The sequence below is a fragment of the Schistocerca americana genome, chromosome 4, assembly GCF_021461395.2.
Source record: "Schistocerca americana isolate TAMUIC-IGC-003095 chromosome 4, iqSchAmer2.1, whole genome shotgun sequence".
NCBI classification, from domain to species: Eukaryota; Metazoa; Arthropoda; class Insecta; order Orthoptera; family Acrididae; genus Schistocerca; species Schistocerca americana.
In genome coordinates, this window is record NC_060122.1 from 540,879,464 (window position 1) to 540,898,568 (window position 19,105).

Here is a 19,105-nt window from a genome sequence, read left to right on the forward strand (position 1 = left end):
AAACACATTCTGATTATCACCATGTGCTCTGTTACGACAGTCTGATAAATCTCGATCAACACTAGACGCTGGAGGACTCGCAGCACGAAGTTGCTTCTTCGATGGGGTGTGTTTTCCTACCAGTGGCCCACCCAAGCCACTGGTAGTGGGAAATGTAGAGGTCGAAGGGTCCATTGCGGTCCCACAAGCAGCTAGGAAACTAAAGGTCCGCTCAGACAGAGCCCCGCGTGCCTGAGTAAGCCTTATACAACTGGGGTGCGGCAGGTGCCCCAGAGGTTGCCCGCTTGCGACTGTTCCACCTCAACAGCCATGCATCTCATAGGCGCGGAACACACTGGAAGATTGAGGTGTTTTTATAGAGGTTGGCTTTCCTCGCAATCCAGGCGGTCAAGCCAAGATTACCATTCCCCGCAGCACACAATATTCCACCGCTGCGCCATACGGTCGTCGCTGAAGCATGTCCGGGGGATACGGTGACAGGAGACTGGCGCCGCCAACCAGTCCCCAGCTCAGGACCCCGGGGTCGCCAAGCCCGTACTCAGCAAATGAATGCTGAGCCTCTGGGGGCAATAAGAACAAATTTGACTTGGCAATATTTTGACACAAATTACTGTATTGGCATGGAATGCATCAATCAACTTCTCCACCTGAGTTGTTATTTCCGGAAGCCATGAAATGAAACCAGGCTCTCACTACCTATTACTTTCCTCCGCCACATAGTGTACCCATTACATTTCAACCTCTGAAATTTCCATCTCAAATTCTATACTCCTTCTCCAGATCATTTTCTTGCCTTATGCATTGATGGCATACCATACCACAATATAATTCCCGCACATACTACTATTATTCCTGCACTTACATACACGAACAGTGTATGCACAACTGTTCAACTTTATATGACGACACACATTTGTCAAAAAGAAAGAATTAGCGCAGTCTATTCCGTCTGCCAAAGGACAAAATAACCATTAACCCAGTAACAATGTGTCTGGATGTCACCAGTCAGTATTGTTTTACAACAGGTGCTCTGTTCTCAATACCCAACTGTGCTCAAATTAAATTAACTAACACTATCATGATCTGCTTCCTTTCTCCTCTTCCTCCTCACAACATTTTTCCTATATCTCTTTCCAATTTAGTTTTCCATTTTGTATCTCCTACACCTTTCTAGCTTGCTCTCTCTCAGCTGCCTCTAGTGCCATTTGCTTCCTCCCACCTCCACGCCTACAGTGTTACTTATTGCTGCCCATTTTTGCTGCATTTACACTTTTTATGTTCAGGCAAACCATCTCTTACATCCCTCTGGTTTCTTCACAACTCCATCACTTTTCGCATTTTCTAATATCTGTGGTTAGAATGGTTTACTTAATTAATACCTTATTAGCCTTATTCCTTCCAACCTCCTCCTCTCATTTGTTGGATGAAAAAATCACCAGTGATTAAAGTAATGAAGTCTATCTAAAAAGAAAGATGATGAAACTTACCATACAAAAGCGCTGGCAGGTCGATAGAAACACAAACAAACACAAACATACACACAAAATTCTAGCTTTCGCAACCAATGGTTGCCTCGTCAGGAAAGAGGGAAGGAGAAGGAAAGACAAAAGGATATGGGTTTTAAGGGAGAGGGTAAGGAGTCATTCCAATCCCGGGAGCGGAAAGACTTACCTTAGGGGGAAAAAAGGACAGGTATACACTCGCACACACACACATATCCATCCACACATACACAGACACAAGCAGACACAGACACAGACAGAAATGTCTGCTTGTGTCTGTGTATGTGTGGATGGATATGTGTGTGTGTGCGAGTGTATACCTGTCCTTTTTTCCCCCTAAGGTAAGTCTTTCCGCTCCCGGGATTGGAATGACTCCTTACCCTCTCCCTTAAAACCCATATCCTTTTGTCTTTCCTTCTCCTTCCCTCTTTCCTGACGAGGCAACCATTGGTTGCGAAAGCTAGAATTTTGTGTGTATGTTTGTGTTTGTTTGTGTTTCTATCGACCTGCCAGCGCTTTTGTATGGTAAGTTTCATCATCTTTCTTTTTAGATATATTTTTCCCACGTGGAATGTTTCCCTCTATTATATTCATAAGTAATGAAGTCTGCTAGACTACGTTTGAGCAGCACTAGTGTGCACACATACTATGTGGGCATACTACAGAAACTTTAAAAAAAAACATTTTTTTTGGGTTTCAGGAGTAAATGCAAATAAAATGTTGCATCCTAACTGCATACAACGAATATGCTGCATTTCATTCTTACATTGTCCTGGTGCTGCATCTCAATTGGAGTGTGGATTGTGTAGGGTGGGGTGGGTGAGAGTAGAAAAAAGTTGGGAAGGGGAAGAAGGGTAAAGGGACACCAAAGATATGGAGGCAGGAATGTGCCACTCCCAGAGGACCTGTGTGTGGCACTTGAAAAAAAACCACAACAACAACAACAACACAAGGAGACTGCAGAAAGAAATGAGTGGTATAAGAACTAGAAGAGATTGAAGCCAGAAAGATTGCAGGATGTGGTGTAAGGACAGGTTTATTCTATGTAATTGGCAGAAACTGGTAATTGGGAGGGGTGGTTGGGGGTGGGGGGTAGGGAGAGAGGAGGAGGAGGATAATCTGGATCTGAACGGGATGGGTTGTGAAATGGCCAATGAAGTTAAACGGAAAACTAACAAAATACATACATGGTAATAGTTCTGCTGCATTGAAACATTGATTGGAAACCAGAAAATATCAATATATTACTGTGTAACACATCATTTAGTCAATAGTTTCTAATACAGTTAATTAACATGTATGCAACTGCTTTAGAAGAAAGACTAACAATTAACTACTTACATCATTCCTTGGTAGCTGAACACAAGCCAGTGCATATTCCTGAGCAAAATATTTCTCAGAAGAATATTCAGCTGGTAGTTTTGCACAATCTGAAACATTAATTGTTTCCCTGTTGCCATAGTCCACATAAAAAACAGACACATTGGAGCCAGAAATCTTCTCTACTTTTGCTCTGTACCACTCACGATCCAAACTAAACCTGGCAGCACAAAGTTCACCTTTCTTAGGTGTGTGAGCACCAGGTAACGGAGGATTAGTTGTGAATTCTTGTCTTATTTTTGCCATCAGCTGTTCTAAGTTTGGAACTTGGTCAACCATCTGAGCATAGAAATGCAGATCCGGAGTAGCTTCAATAATGAGTACTTTCTGGTAGTCTATTTTTCTTTCCACTACCCTCTCTTCTTCAATTTTTTTCTCTTCTTCATTTTCTTCAACATAGTCCTTCCATATCTAGGTACCACAGAAATACAATGTTAATATAAAAAATTAATTAGAACACTTAATTAATAATACTTGACTAATTTTGTAATAAACAGGTTAAATCTCCACGTTTCACACAAAGACCTACAATTTCAATGTATCTAAAAAATGACAATAAAGGAAACTAGAGGTGAAGGAACATTATGTAATAGTTTTCACTTGGAGTAACTGAATTTTTGATGTATTGCCTGTTGGCTTTCACCTTGGGATTTTTGGCCAAGATTAAATTAATGATTCATCTGACGTTTCTCCAACATGAGTGGGTGGCTCTGTCCAAGATTCACTAGCAATGAAGCTTGATTCAGTCACTTGTACTGGTAAAACATGAAACAAATGTCCATCAAAGATCCCCAGATCAAAGCCAACAGGCAAAATGTCAACATGGAACCACAAAAACCTCAACAGTTTTGCACTTTGTTTTGTCTACAGTCATCACATTTGTTAACTATGCACAATGATTACACTGATGCAAACTGAAAAATTGTCTAAAAGCTCTTTTCAGTAATGTAGATTTCCAATAGTTGACATAGCACTGTGAAGATGACTGGCAGTGACCAATAAAATACACACACACACACACACACACACACACACACACACACACACACACACACACACACTTTATTGAATTTATTTATAGTACGATACAATCACAATGTGCTTATTATATTACAGTTTTGAAGTGTCCTACCGAACAACTAAAGCAACAGACATACATTTTGGTACAACAATTCTACTACCTCCCCCACCATGCTAAACACATCTGAAAGCTATAATGGACATACATACTTTTAATTTCTTCGCCTTTGCTGTGTCTTCTGCTGTTTTCAAAGCACGATAATGCTCTGATCGCTCAGCTGTTGGGTGAACAGATGCCAGTCCCGTTTCCACTAGTGCAACTGATAAGTTAACACCCTCAATCCATAGCCATCCTATGAAATTTCCTGCTTTGTCCATTGATTCCACATGAATTTCTACCTCACGTTGCAAACATTTGTCTTTTGTGAAGGCCAAGGCTTCTTCACCATAAGGTTCACCTTCCACAGTTCCAGTATTTCCTGGTCCTGGTCTTGAGCCTCTTGGGCAGTTAATACCTGTGACACAAATTTTTACTATCTAAGTAATGGTATATATTAAAAAATTAATATTTTTAACACAGGAGCTTTAATCACCATGATCAACTGTACATACAAACGTATGTAGCCACCGCACAAACGTGTAGAATACATGAAAAACCTTGACAAGAAGACTGACACTGTTCCTAAATGTTGTTCTCTGGAAGCCAACTTTTATAAGTTCATAAATGTAGTAATTGAACGCTTTTTGAAAATTGATAAGGAATAAGTAGCTTTTCACACATCACAACAATGTACCTGCCCGAAACTTATCTGTAAAGGGCACTGAAAATGGTTGCTGCGACAGCTCATGTGACAGTGATTTCAGCGAAATTATTCAACCAGCCTTACAAATAAAGTTACTAGTTGTGTACGGTATGTGTAAAGTAGAGACTTTAAAGTGCCTTTGCATAAAATTCTTGTATTCACAACTTGCAAAGTTTGGGATATCCTATAGCACTGTTTAGTTCCTGTATTTCCTACTTCAGGTTGCTGTTACCCAGCCACTCCTTCATGGAGCTGTGTTGTTGGATCAAATTTTGAATGTTGTTAGTAGACACACTTATTAGGTGTTATTTCTTTGTTACTGAATACTATGGAATTACCTCCGTCAACACAATTTTAAATTACTATTCACAATATAGCGGAGATGCTGAGCCGCAGATAGGCACAGTTTTATTTGTGACAGTCTTTTTGTTGTGCCTATCTGTGATACAGCATCTCCATTATATGGTGACAATTTCCCTTTCATAATATTGTTACTTTCCATCCTGGATTTTCCATTGTTTGATTTGTTTTAAATTATTGATTTTTAATTTTCTGTTACTTTTTCCTCATTACTGAAACTTTTTATTTATTTATTTATTTTATTTTTTTTAAGAGTTTGCACCTTTTGCTTTTTCTTTACTATCATCCTTGTCAAATTGACAGTCACTGCACAATTCTTATATTGTTCCTCTGTGTTATGATATTTTCAGTTTTTCTAATGAGATTCTTTATGTACTGAAACCTTTGCTCATGAAATATTTCCTTCCTGACCCTGTTCTGAGTGAGACAGATTAAATAGGGATGAAATGAATATCAGAACACTATTAGTTCTCAGCAATATGTCTCAATTTACATAAGTCTTGTCTTAAGACTTGTGTCAACTTATGTTTCATTCACCCTCCACGAATTTTGAGTGATCAGTTGTGGGCTTTTGTGCATGTGAAGAAAAAAAGAATATATGTAAAGTGCCCAGGGTGTATAACCTCAAACATCTGTATGACAGCTATTTTTTACAGTAACTGAAACAAGTACGAATACCGAAGTACTTATGTATGGATACCAATTATAAGTAATATTTTCAACATAATCACAGTGGTCATTACAACTTTTATTGTAATGGCACTCCAGCCTTCCTAAAATGTGTGGCACGAAGGTAACTCTTTTGACTTGCTGCTTGGAGTAAGGCATTCTAGTTGAAGCCAGTTAAGACCCTTGTGTGAGAGATGGCTTTACTTTGACACAATGAGATTCATTCTTAACAATTTATTTTACTTTTAAACATAAAGCATGCAGCTTTACTGTATGGTTAAATGATGATGGCGTCCTCTTAGGTAAAATATTCCGGAGGTAAAATTGTCCCCCATTCGGATCTCTGGGCGGGGACTACTCAGGAGGAAATCGTCACCAGGAGAAAGAAAACTGGTGTTGTTCTGATCGGAGCGTGAAATGTCAGATCCCTTAATCGGGCAGGTAGGTTAGAAAATTTAAAACGGGAAATGGATGGGTTAAAGTTAGATATAGTGGGAATTAGTGAAGTTCGGTGGCAGGAGGAACCAGACTTCTTGTCAGGTGAATACAGGGTTATGAATACAAAATCAGATAGGTGTAATGCAGGAGTAGGTTTAATAATGAATAAAAAATAGGAATGCAGGTAAGCAACTACAAACAGCATAGTGAACGCATTATTGTGACCAAGATAGACATGAAGCCCATGCCTACCACAGTAGTACAAGTTTATATGCCACCTAGCTCTGCAGATGACGAAGAGATTGATGAAATGGATGATGAGATAGAAGAGGTTATTAAGATAGTGAAGGGAGACGAAAATTTAATAGTCATGGGTGACTGGAATTCGACAGTAGGAAAAGGAAGAGAAGGAAACGTAGTAGGTGAATATGGATTGGGGCTAAGAAATGAAAGAGGAAGCCGCTTGGTAGAATTTTGCACAGAGCATAACTTAATCACAGCTAAACCTTGGTTCAAGAATCATAAAAGAAGGTTGTATACATGAAAGAGGCCTGGAGATACTCGAAGGTTTCAGACAGATTATATAATGGTAAGACAGAGATTTAGGAACCAGGTTTTAAATTGTAAGACATTTCCAGGGGCAGATGTGGACTCTGACCACAATCTATTGGTTATGACCTGTAGATTAAAACTGAAGAAACTGCAAAAAGTTGAGAATTTAAGGAGATGGGACCTGGATAAACTGACAGAACCAGAGGTTGTAGAGTGTCTCAGGGAGAGCATTAGGGAGCGATTGAAAGGAATGGGGGAAAGAAATACAGTAGAAGAAGAATGGGTAGCTTTGAGGGATGAAGTAGCGAAGGCAGCAGAGGATCAAGTAGGTAAAAAGACGAGGGCTGGTAGAAATCCGTGGGTAACAGAAGATATATTGAATTTAATTGAAGAAAGGGGAAAATATAAAAATGCAGTAAATGGAGCAGGCAAAAAGGAATACAAACGTCTCCAAAATGAGATCAACAGGAAGTGCAAAATGGCTAAGCAGGGATGGCTAGAGGACAAATGTACAGATGTAGAGGCATATCTCACCAGGGGCAAGATAGATACTGCCTTCAAGAAAATTGAAGAGACTTTCGGAGAAAAGAGAACCACTTGTATGAATATCAAGAGCACAGATGCAAACCCAGTTCTAAGCAAAGAAGAGAAAGCAGAAAGGTGGGAGGAGTATATAGAGGGTCTGTACAAGGGTGATGTACTTGAGGACAATACTATCTATGGAAATGGAGGAGGATATAGATGAAGATGAAATCGGAGATATGATACTGCGTGAAGAATTTGACAGAGCAATGTCGAAAAAGGGCCCTGGGAGTAGACAACATTCCATTAGAACTACTGATAGACTCGGGGGAGCCAGCCCCGACAAAAGTCTACCATCTGGTGAGCAAGATGTATGAGACAGGTGAAATACCCTCAGACTTCAAGAAGAATATAATAATTCCAATCCCAAAAAAAGTAGGTGATGACAGATGTGACCATTACCGAACTAATAAGCCATGGCTGCAAAATACTAACATGAATTCTTTACAGATGAATGGCAAAACTGGATAGAAGGCGACCTCGGCGAAGACAACTTTGGATTCCGTAGAAACGTTGGAACACGTGAGGCAATACTGACCCTATAACTTATCTTAGAAGATAGATTAAGGGAAGGTAAACCTACGTTTCTAGCATTTGTAGACTTAGAGAAAGCTTTTGACAATGTTGACTGGAATACTCTCTTTCAAATTTGAAGGTGGCAGGAGTAAAATACTGGGAGAGAAAGGCTATTTACAAATTGTCAGGGTGTATACGCGAACAAGAAAAAAAAATTCCCGGATTTCCTGATTAAAATTACACTTTCTCCCGGGTGGAGATACACTTTTTCCGTGTTAAGTGACAGTATAGTTTTCCTTGGAACTGTAAAACTTATCAGTCCTTTGAATGGTTATGTATGGTTTTATACTCTCGGCTCTTTAGAAAACCAAACTCAGAAAAAAAAAAAGATCACACACGTTTTGGAAAGATCTTTGATGTGCAGCAACACGTATGCTACATATTTTTGTATCACGAAAGTCTAAATTTAAATTCTACCAAACGCCGCATGGTACTTTCCGAAGCATTGAAATCAAGATTGCAGTGCAATTTGTAGCCAGTCATAGCTCATGTCACATGCTCTCGCCAGTCGATGACAGAGGATATTCGAGCATAGGACACGTGATGTAGTCAGCCAATAGCGTTATCACTGTTAAGTAGGGCGTGCACACAAATAGGAAATGTCAATGGTTTAAATAATAATATATATACTGTTACTACAAGAAGAGCGGAGTTTTCACATATTATCTTGGTCTCTAAGATTAATAAGGCGCGTGTTACACTTAGAGATACATCCCACAAATGTGCCAGTAAAATTTTTAATAAAGACATAAATGTCTTGATCTTCTGGGTTCGAAATTTTTATAAATGTTTGTACTCATAGACCTGATTTTTAAATGACAGTCAAACGCTCTGTGATCTAAGAAATTCATCGTACTTTCTCGCACACAGTTCATCCCACATAAAAGGAAATTTACTTTGAAAATAACGCTTTTCAAATAACCATTCGCAATATTTTCCTGCATCCTGTTAGAAATAGGTTTGTTTCAGTAGTTGTCAGAGAGCGCCAGATAACAGGCGTCATCGCGCTTGCGCAGCTACCAGGATGCTGGAAGCTCGTATGTTCGTACGTGTAAGGCATTAAAAATCTTATATTATGTCATAAAAGAAAAGAGACATCAGAGGATACTCCAAGAGCATCGGAATTTCATGCACCACACTAAAATGCGTAATTCGGCTAAAAGTGCACATTCGCATGTAAATTTTTTTGGAGTACCAGTGCTGTATTATCTAATGTTTGGTTCTTCATTATGGCATAATGTCATACGTGATAGAAGATGAAAACATGCACTTTTGAAATGCAGCGAACAGTTTAAACTAGCCATAGTGTGGAATGAAACCACTTCATTATAAATAAACTTATTGCCTCATCGGGAATGATTCAAAAGCCAAATTGCTTTAGCAAATTGATAAAAATAACTTCACTGTTTCTTTTTTTTTTAATTTTTTTTTTATTTTTATCAATTTGCTAAAGCAATTTGGCTTTTTAATCATTCCCATTGTCCCCCCCATGAACCATGGACCTTGCCGTTGGTGGGGAGGCTTGCGTGCCTCAGCGATACAGATAGCCGTACCGTAGGTGCAACCACAACGGAGGGGTATCTGTTGAGAGGCCAGACAAACGTGTGGTTCCTGAAGAGGGGCAGCAGCCTTTTCAGTAGTTGCAGGGGCAACAGTCTGGATGATTGACTGATATGGCGTTGCAACACTAACCAAAATGGCCTTGCTGTTCTGGTACTGCGAACGGCTGAAAGCAAGAGGAAACTACAGCCGTAATTTTTCCCGAGGGCATGCAGCTTTACTGTATGATTAAATGATGATGGCGTCCTCTTGGGTAAAATATTCCGGAGGTAAAATAGTCCCCCATTTGGATCTCCGGGCGGGGACTACTCAAGAGAATGTCGTTATCAGGAGAAAGAAAACTGGTGTTCTACGGATCGGAGCGTGGAATGTCAGATCCCTTAATCGGGCAGGTAAGTTAGAAAATGTAAAAAGGGAAATGAATAGGTTAAAGTTAGATATAGTTCGGTGTCAGGAGGAACAAGACTTCTGGTCAGGTGACTACTAGGTTATAAACACAAAATCAAATAGGGGTAATGCAGGAGTAGGTTTAATAATGAATAGGAAAATAGGAATGCGGGTAAGCTACTACAAACAGCATAGTGAACGCATTATTGTGGCCAAGATAGATACGAAGCCCACACCTACTACAGTAGTACAAGTTTATATGCCAACTGGCTCTGCAGATGACGAAGAAATTGAAGAAATGTATGATGAAATAAAAGAAATTATTCAGATTGTGAAGGGAGACGAAAATTTAATAGTCATGGGTGACTGGAATTCGAGTGTAGGAAAAGGGAGAGAAGGAAACATAGTAGGTGAATATGGATAGGGGCTAAGAAATGAAAGAGGAAGCCGCCTGGTAGAATTTTGCACAGAGCACAACATAATCATAACTAACACTTGGTTTAAGAATCATGAAAGAAGGTTGTATACATGGAAGAACCCTGGAGATACTAAAAGGTATCAGATAGATTATATAATGGTAAGACAGAGATTTAGGAACCAGGTTTTAAATTGTAAGACATTTCCAGGGGCAGATGTGGACTCTGACCACAATCTATTGGTTATGACCTGTAGATTAAAACTGAAGAAACTGCAAAAAGGTGGGGATTTAAGGAGATGGGACCTGGATAAACTGAAAGAACCAGAGGTTGTACAGAGTTTCAGGGAGAGTATAAGGGAACAATTGACAGGAATGGGGGAAAGAAATACAGTAGAAGAAGAATGGGTAGCTTTGAAGGATGAAGTAGCGAAGGCAGCAGAGGATCAAGTAGGTAAAAAGACGAGGGCTAGTAGAAATCCTTGGGTAACAGAAGAAATATTGAATTTAATTAATGAAAGGAGAAAATATAAAAATGCAGTAAATGAAGCAGGCAAAAAGGAATACAAACGTCTCAAAAATGAGATCTACAGGAAGTGCAAAATGGCTAAACAGGGATGGCTAGAGGACAAATGTAAGGATGTAGAGGCCTATCTCACTAGGGGTAAGATAGATACTGTCTACAGGAAAATTAAAGAGACCTTTGGAGATAAGAGAACGACTTGTATGAATATCAAGAGCTCAGATGGAAACCCAGTTTTAAGCAAAGAAGGGAAAGCAGAAAGGTGGAAGGAGTATATAGAGGGTCTATACAAGGGCGATGTACTTGAGGACAATATTTTGGAAATGGAAGAGGATGTAGATGAAGATGAAATGGGAGATATGATACTGCGTGAAGAGTTTGACAGAGCACTGAAAGACCTGAGTCGAAACAAGGCCCCCGGACTAGACAACATTCCATTGGAACTACTGACGGCCTTGGGAGAGCCAGTCCTGACAAAACTCTACCATCTGGTGAGCAAGATGTATGAAACAGGCGAAATACCCTCAGACTTCAAGAAGAATATAATAATTCCAATCCCAAAGAAAGCAGGTGTTGACAGTTGTGAAAATTACCGAACTATCAGTTTAATAAGTCACAGCTGCAAAATGTTGTTGTTGTTGTGGTCTTCAGTCCAGAGACTGGTTTGATGCAGCTCTCCATGCTACTCTATCCTGTGCAAGCTTCTTCATCTCCCAGTACCCACTGCAACCTACATCCTTCTGAATCTGCTTAGTGTATTGATCTCTTGGTCTCCCTCCACGATTTTTACCCTCCACGCTGCCCTCCAATGCTAAATTTGTGATCCCTTGATGCCTCAAAACGTGTCCTACCAACCGATCCCTTCTTCTAGTCAAGTTGTGCCACAAACTTCTCTTCTCCCCAATCCTATTCAATACCTCCTCATTAGTTATGTGATCTACCCACCTTATCTTCAGCATTCTTCTGTAGCACCACATTTCGAAAGCTTCTATTCTCTTCTTGTCCAAACTGGTTATCGTCCATGTTTCACTTCCATACATGGCTACACTCCATACAAATACTTTCAGAAACGACTTCCTGACACTTAAATCAATACTGGATGTTAACAAATTTCTCTTCTTCAGAAACGATTTCCTTACCATTGCCAGTCTACATTTTATATCCTCTCTACTTCGACCATCATCAGTTATTTTGCTCCCTAAATAGCAAAACTCCTTTACTACTTCAAGTGCCTCATTTCCTAATCTAATCCCCTCAGCATCACCCGATTTAATTTGACTACATTCCATTATCCTTGTTTTGCTTTTGTTGATGTTCATCTTATATCCTTCTTTCAAGACACTGTCCATTCCATTCAACTGCTCTTCCAAGTCCTTTGCTGTCTCTGATAGAATTACAACGTCATCGGCGAACCTCAAAGTTTTTACTTCTTCTCCATGAATTTTAATACCTACTCCGAATTTTTCTTTTGTTTCCTTTACTGCTTGCTCAATCTACAGATTGAATAACATCGGGGAGAGGCTACAACCCTGTCTCAGTCCTTTCCCAACCACTGCTTCCCTTTCATGCCCCTCGACTCTTATAACTGCCATCTGGTTTCTGTACAAATTGTAAATACTAACACGAATTCTTTACAGACGAATGGAAAAACTAGTAGAAGCCAACCTCGGGGAAGATCAGTTCGGATTCCGTAGAAACAGTGGAACACGTGAGGCAATACTGACCGTACGACTTATCTTAGAAGAAAGATTAAGGAAAGGCAAACCTACGTTTCTAGCATTTGTAGACTTAGAGAAAGCTTTTGACAATGTTGACTGGAATACTCTCTTTCAAATTCTAAAGGTGGCAGGGGTAAAATACATGGAGCGAAAGGCTATTTACAATTTGTACAGAAACCAGATGGCAGTTATAAGAGTCGAGGAGAACGAAAGGGAAGCAGTGGTTTGGAAGGGAGTAAGAAAGGGTTGTGGCCTCTCCCCGATGTTGTTCAATCTGTATATTGAGCAAGCAGTAAAGGAAACAAAAGAAAAATTCGGAGTAGGTATTAAAATTCATGGAGAAGAAGTAAAAACTTTGAGGTTCGCCGATGACATTGTAATTCTGTCAGAGACAGCAAAGGACTTGGAAGAGCAGTTTAATGGAATGGACAGTGTCTTGAAAGGAGGATATAAGATGAACATCAACAAAAGCAAAACAAGGATAATGGAATGTAGTCTAATTAAGTCGGGTGATGCTGAGGGAATTAGATTAGGAAATGAGGCACTTAAAGTAGTGAAGGAGTTTTGCTATTTGGGGAGCAAAATAACTGATGATGGTCGAAGTAGAGAGGATATAAAATGTAGGCTGGCAATGGCAAGGAAAGCGTTTCTGAAGAAGAGAAATTTGTTAACATCCAGTATTGATTTAAGTGTGAGGAAGTGAGGAAGTCATTACTGAAAGTATTCGTATGGAGTGCAGCCATGTATGGAAGTGAAACATGGACGATAAATAGTTTGGACAAGAAGAGTATAGAAGCTTTCGAAATGTGGTGCTACAGAAGAATGCTGAAGATTAGATGGGTAGATCACATAATTAATGAGGAAGTATTGAATAGGATTGGGGAGAAGAGAAGTTTGTGGCACAACTTGACCAGAAGAAGGGATCGGTTGGTAGGACATGTTCTGAGGCATCAAGGGATCACCAATTTAGTATTGGAGGGCAGCGAGGAGGGTAAATATCATAGAGGGAGACCAAGAGATGAATACACTAAACAGATTCAGAAGGATGTAGGTTGCAGTAGGTACTGGGAGATGAAGAAGCTTGCACAGGACAGAGTAGCATGGAGAGCTGCATCAAACCAGTCTCAGGACTGAAGACCACAACAACAACAACTTCATTGTTCTGCAAGGCAATTAATACTTGACTGTCAGAAAGGTGGAAACAAAATCCGAAAGTAATAACATATTTTAGCCTTCCGTACTCATGTGAGTGTATTTTAATTCACTTGATATCTCCTGGCCATAGGAAACCATTTTGTTTTCACTTGACGTGACAGCAATAAACGAAGAGGAAATAGGAAAATCACTAAACGCAAATACCGGTCATGTGGACACTGTTCATGGGACCTAACATCTGAGGTCATCAGTACCCTAGAACTTAGAACTAATTAAACCTAACTAACCTAAGGACTTCACACACATCCATGCCCGAGGCAGGATTCGAACCTGCGACCGGAGCGGTCGCTCGGCTCCATACTGTAGCGCCTAGAACTGCACGGCCACTCCGGCCGGCGAATAGTCTTCCTACGGCCTTTAACACATTTTGCTGTTTGCAGTCGTTTGTATGAGCACTGTGTTTAGTTGTTGTACATGGCGCATTTCCTTTGCAACTTATGTTTTATTTTCGGTGCCCCCCCCCCCCCCCCCCTCGTTTATGTTTTACTGCTGCATATTACTCTGCAGTAGTGGGATACATAATATCCTTAGTTAGAGTATTGTTTCTTACCAGCCAAAATTACAAAAATTTACCTGCAAGCTAAAACAAAACAAAAAATTCCTGGAATTCCAAAAAATTCCCGGAATTCCAAAAAATTCCCGTGTTTATCCTGGTTTTCTCCTGGATGAAAAAATTCCTGGGTTTTTCCTGGGTCTCCCAGTTGTCCCAGGTCGTAGACACCCTGATTTGTACAGAAACCAGATGGCGGTTATAAGAGTTGAGGAACATGAAAGGGAAGCAGTGGTTGGGAAGGGAGTGAGACAGCGTTGTAACCTCTCCCTGATGTTATTCAATCTGTATATTGAGCAAGCAGTAAAGGAGAGAAAAGAAAAATTCAGAGTAGGAATTAAAATCCACGGAGAAGAAATGAAAACTTTGAAGTTCGCTGATGACATTGTAATTCAGTCAGAGACAGCAAAGGACCTGGAAGAGCTGCTGAATGGAATGGACAGTGTCTGGAAATGAGGATAAAAGATGATCAACAACAAAAGCAAAATGAGGATAATGGAATGTAGTCGAATTAAGTCGGGTGATGCTGAGGGAATTAGATTAGGAAATGAGACGCTTAAAGTAGTAAAGGAGTTTTGCTATTTGGGGAGCAAAATAACTGATCATGGTCGAAGTAGAGAGGATATAAAATGTAGACTGGCAATGGCAAGGAAAGCATTTCTGAAGAAGAGAAATTTGTTAACGTCGAGTATAGATTTAAATGTCAGGAAGTCGTTTCTGAAAGTATTTGTATGGCGTGTGGCCTTGTATGGAAGTGAAACATGGACGATAAATAGTTTGGACAAAAAGAGAATAGAAGCCTTCGAAATCTGGTGCTACAGAAGAATGCTGAAGATTAGATGGGTAGATCACATAACTAATGAGGAGGTATTGAATAGAATTAGGGAGAAGAGAAATTTGTGGCACACCTTCACTAGAACAAGGGATCAGTTAGTAGGACATGTTCCGAGGCATCAAGGGATCACCAATTTCTTATTGGAAGGCAGCATGGAGGGTAAAAATCATAGAGGGAGACCAAGAGATGAATAAACTTAACAGATTCAGAGGGATGTAGGTTGCAGTAGGTACTGGGAGATGAAGCAGCTTGCACAGTATGAGTAGCATGGAGAGTTGCATCAAACCAGACTAGACTAAAGACGACCACAACACCAAATGTATTCTCTTAAAGGTAGTGTGTTTTTGGTAGCTATATATTGGTGGACAGTTTGCAGTCTTCACAGCATTACTGGAAGTCCTCGTATGTATCCACTCTCAGGTATTAAGTTCCAATGCTTATTGATAGCACAAAGGCAATGTCCTGACAAGTGCTTTTTTTAAAACTAGGGCAACATCAAAATCTTAAGGACCGAGTTGTGTCTAGGAAACCATTGTCTTTGTGGAGTATTCCAGTGTTCCCAATGTTTGACATATGAAACAGACCTTCTGCCCACATCCCTTCTTTATGAAAACTTGTTCGACAGTTTTCCAGAAACACAAATTCCCTGCAGTTAAGAAAGAATATTTGTTCATTTGTCCTTCCTTCTGTCAAAGAGATTGGCTAGTGTACAACTTTTCATTTTGATATTTAGTTCTGGGATCGTATTCTGAATTCCTCATTTTTTCCCCTTTCAAGAAAGTCAAGCATACATTCTTAGAATCAACCTTTTGTTAAAGTGTGAGAACCATCTAATCATAGGCCTTCATCAAGCCTAAATCTTCATCTGGTGAAAGGCTAAAGATTTAAATTTAGTTCACTACCTAACTGGCCTACAAGTCTTCTCCTCATCACTCTTCATCAGTTTTTCTTACTGAAGACCTGTCTGAGAAATCTGTCACAGGCTTCCTGCAACATTTTAAAATGGGTGATTTCTCCTCAAAGATTTTAATGTGCACATACTATCTCTGAATTTCACTGTTCCATTTTCTGTAATGAATATAGTAACTTAATTTATCGTACACTGTACAATTACATATTTCACTGACAAAGTCATCACCTTTACTTCGCACTAAGAAGTTTCTGAACACACAAGTGAGGGGAAAAAAGTCTGCAGTATTAGCAGATCATTATTAGTGATAAAAGTCTAATTTTCGGCCACATTTAATATTTACTCTGCAAATAAACTTACTGTTAAGCCAATTCATCAAAGTGCACAGCATATCCTAATTGGAATGAAAATGATCTGCCTGTCATCATCTGTGGAGCTATGTACAGCTTCACAAAGTCTCAAACGAATATTGACTGCCTGCCACAACACAAAGCTTTGTTGCTTCTGCAATTTGCAAGCTACTGGGTACCATGATGACTTTGCTCTACAAACAGCCTGTGGATTATGTTTCTATATGCAATATAAATGGGAGAACTGGTAAATCACAACAAATCATTGTGGCGATTAGTTCAAAAACAGCCAATACATTTATGTACTATCTGTAGACAAAAACCATTTTCATATGTAAGTTTGTTTTGTTTTTGGACCAGACACAGTGAAGCCCATCCAGTAACACATTTTTAAGTGAACATAGGTATGACTTGGACTAATCAGAATGCTTTCTTAATAAAAGGCAAATGCCTTGGTGCACCATTTGGTGTTTTCACTCACTGCACAAAAGACCAATATTATGAAAATATTTTTATATACGAGTCAAGCTCAATATAAGGAACAGTTTCCTTGGTTATGTAATGCTGATTGAAGTTTGTTCTCTCTCTTTTATAACATTCTCAGCAAAGAAATAGTTTTACACAAAATCACAGAAAATACTTCATGTATACCCAAATGAAGCATAATATTTACTCTTATGAAGTATGTTTTATGTAGTGTTATTTTCAGTTTTTGGATATTAACATTGTTGTGTTCTGCAATACGAAGACTGGATTGATGCGGCTCTCAACACAAGCCTACGCAAAACTGTTGCATCTTATAACCAGTTGAACTTGCCAAACCTTTATCTCCATCTACAATCTTACTCCTCATGGTTTCCTCTCTCACAAAATGAACTGTTCCTTGATGCTTTGGGGTGTGTGATCAACCTATCCCTTCTTTTAGTCAAGCTGTACTGTAAATTTCTTTTTCCTCCCATTTGATGCAGCACTTCATCATCAGTTAATTGATCTATTTCTTTACATAAAGTGTAATAAAAAAAACCACTCTTTGAATAAACAGCTTCGTTAACAAGATCTTGCAGCCTAAAGGTAGCAAAATTTTGAGGCTCATATTTTTTTCAACTACTTTCATAGATATGTAAAGACTACACAGAGAAAAGCAGAAGCTGCATTTTGTAGGCTAGTGTTACTAGCAAGACTTTGGAATATATTTGTTTATAACCCACTATTATTTCCTGATTTTTTTCAACAGCTTGTTTTTATCTGGCCAGAGTTAAGAACTATATTTACTTCTCTTCCAGCTTTTTTACACTTTTTTAAGAAACTCCAAAAGTTAAGAGTAAACTTCACGCTTAAAGCTAAGAGTGTCACTCTGTAGCAGCTACTCCTGTACCAGAGGCCTGCAAACAGACTATCATAAATGCTGTTAGTATGCTTATTTACTTCCACTTTGGGAAGATTTAAAACTACTCTTTTTTAATGGAGCTATGTGATGTGAAACAATTGGTTACTACTAGTTTTAATTACCGTTTCTGAAATCAAATGGGTTTAAATTACTGTACAGTAAATCTAAAGAAAAACAAAATTGTTCATACAGAAATCTGCAGAGTCATTTAGTTAAGCCCAGAAAACTGTAACACTGTAAGACAACACATATTTAGTAGTGCTGGAAAGCAATAAAAGGAAAAATACTGGGAACAGGGTTTTTGTTTGCAGATGACTTTCAGTAGTTCTCTCTGGCATAAAGCAACATAGAGCTCTACGAGTAAGTGAATTAAAATGTAGAACTATTTGTCATTCTGGAGACGTGACTCAGTAAAATGAAACAAATTATATGAAATGTTGCAAATACTGGTTACAAATGCTTTTTCAGTCTTCTTCACAAATTATTATGTTAACAGTGAGGAATAAAGATCAGCACACTAAATAAAAACGAAGCAGCCTTAAGATTACATTAGCATATTAACTCAGACACTACAACAGTCTGAGTAGTGCACAAGAAAAATGGAAAGAAGATTATAGTTTCAAATTTCACTGATAATGACACCTTCAGGTATGGCAAACAGGATCGGGAGGGGAAGGAGGTGTCCTCTTTTTCAAAGAAATCTCACCCATTCATCTTACTGAATTTGGATGCGTATTTGAATCCCATTCCTCTAATATGAGAGCTAACTGCCTTAACCACTACGTCCCCATGTTCAGAGAGAGAAACAGATGATGTTGGAAAATAAGTTAAATTGCAAAACCCAACAAAAATCACAACTGATAGCTTCCATTGCCTTTCCAAGAAAATGTATCAAGAGAAAAATTTAAAGAATGTAAATGGAGATATATATATATATATATATGGTTATAATAGAGGGAAACATTCCACGTAGGAAATAAATATCTAAAAACAAAGATGATTTGACTTACCAAATGAAAGTGCTGGCAGGTCGACAGACACACAAACAACCACAAACATACACACAAAATTCAAGCTTTCGCAACAAACTGTTGCCTCATCAGGAAAGAGGGAAGGAGAGGGGAAGACGAAAGGAAGTGGGTTTTAAGGGAGAGGGTAAGGAGTCATTCCAATCCCGGGAGCGGAAAGACTTACCTTAGGGGGAAAAAAGGACGGGTATACACTCGCACACACACACACACACACACACATATCCATCCACACATATACAGACACAAGCAGACATATTTAAAGACAAAGAGTTTGGGCAGAGATGACTCTTTGTCTTTAAATATGTCTGCTTGTGTCTGTATATGTGTGGATGGATATGTGTG

General features: G+C 39.1%; 1 protein-coding gene across 1 annotated transcript in view; it reads right to left on the reverse strand.

The window, feature by feature from the left end:
• LOC124612327 (staphylococcal nuclease domain-containing protein 1) overlaps nt 1-19,105 on the reverse strand; it is a 110,755-nt gene that overhangs the window by 27,928 nt on the left and 63,722 nt on the right. Inside the window, exons 12-13 of the mRNA XM_047140464.1 lie at nt 4,113-4,417; nt 2,844-3,293 (exon numbers count right to left, since the gene is read on the reverse strand). Of these exons, the coding sequence (XP_046996420.1) occupies nt 2,844-3,293; nt 4,113-4,417 (755 nt within the window). The remainder of the gene's footprint in view (nt 1-2,843; nt 3,294-4,112; nt 4,418-19,105) is intronic.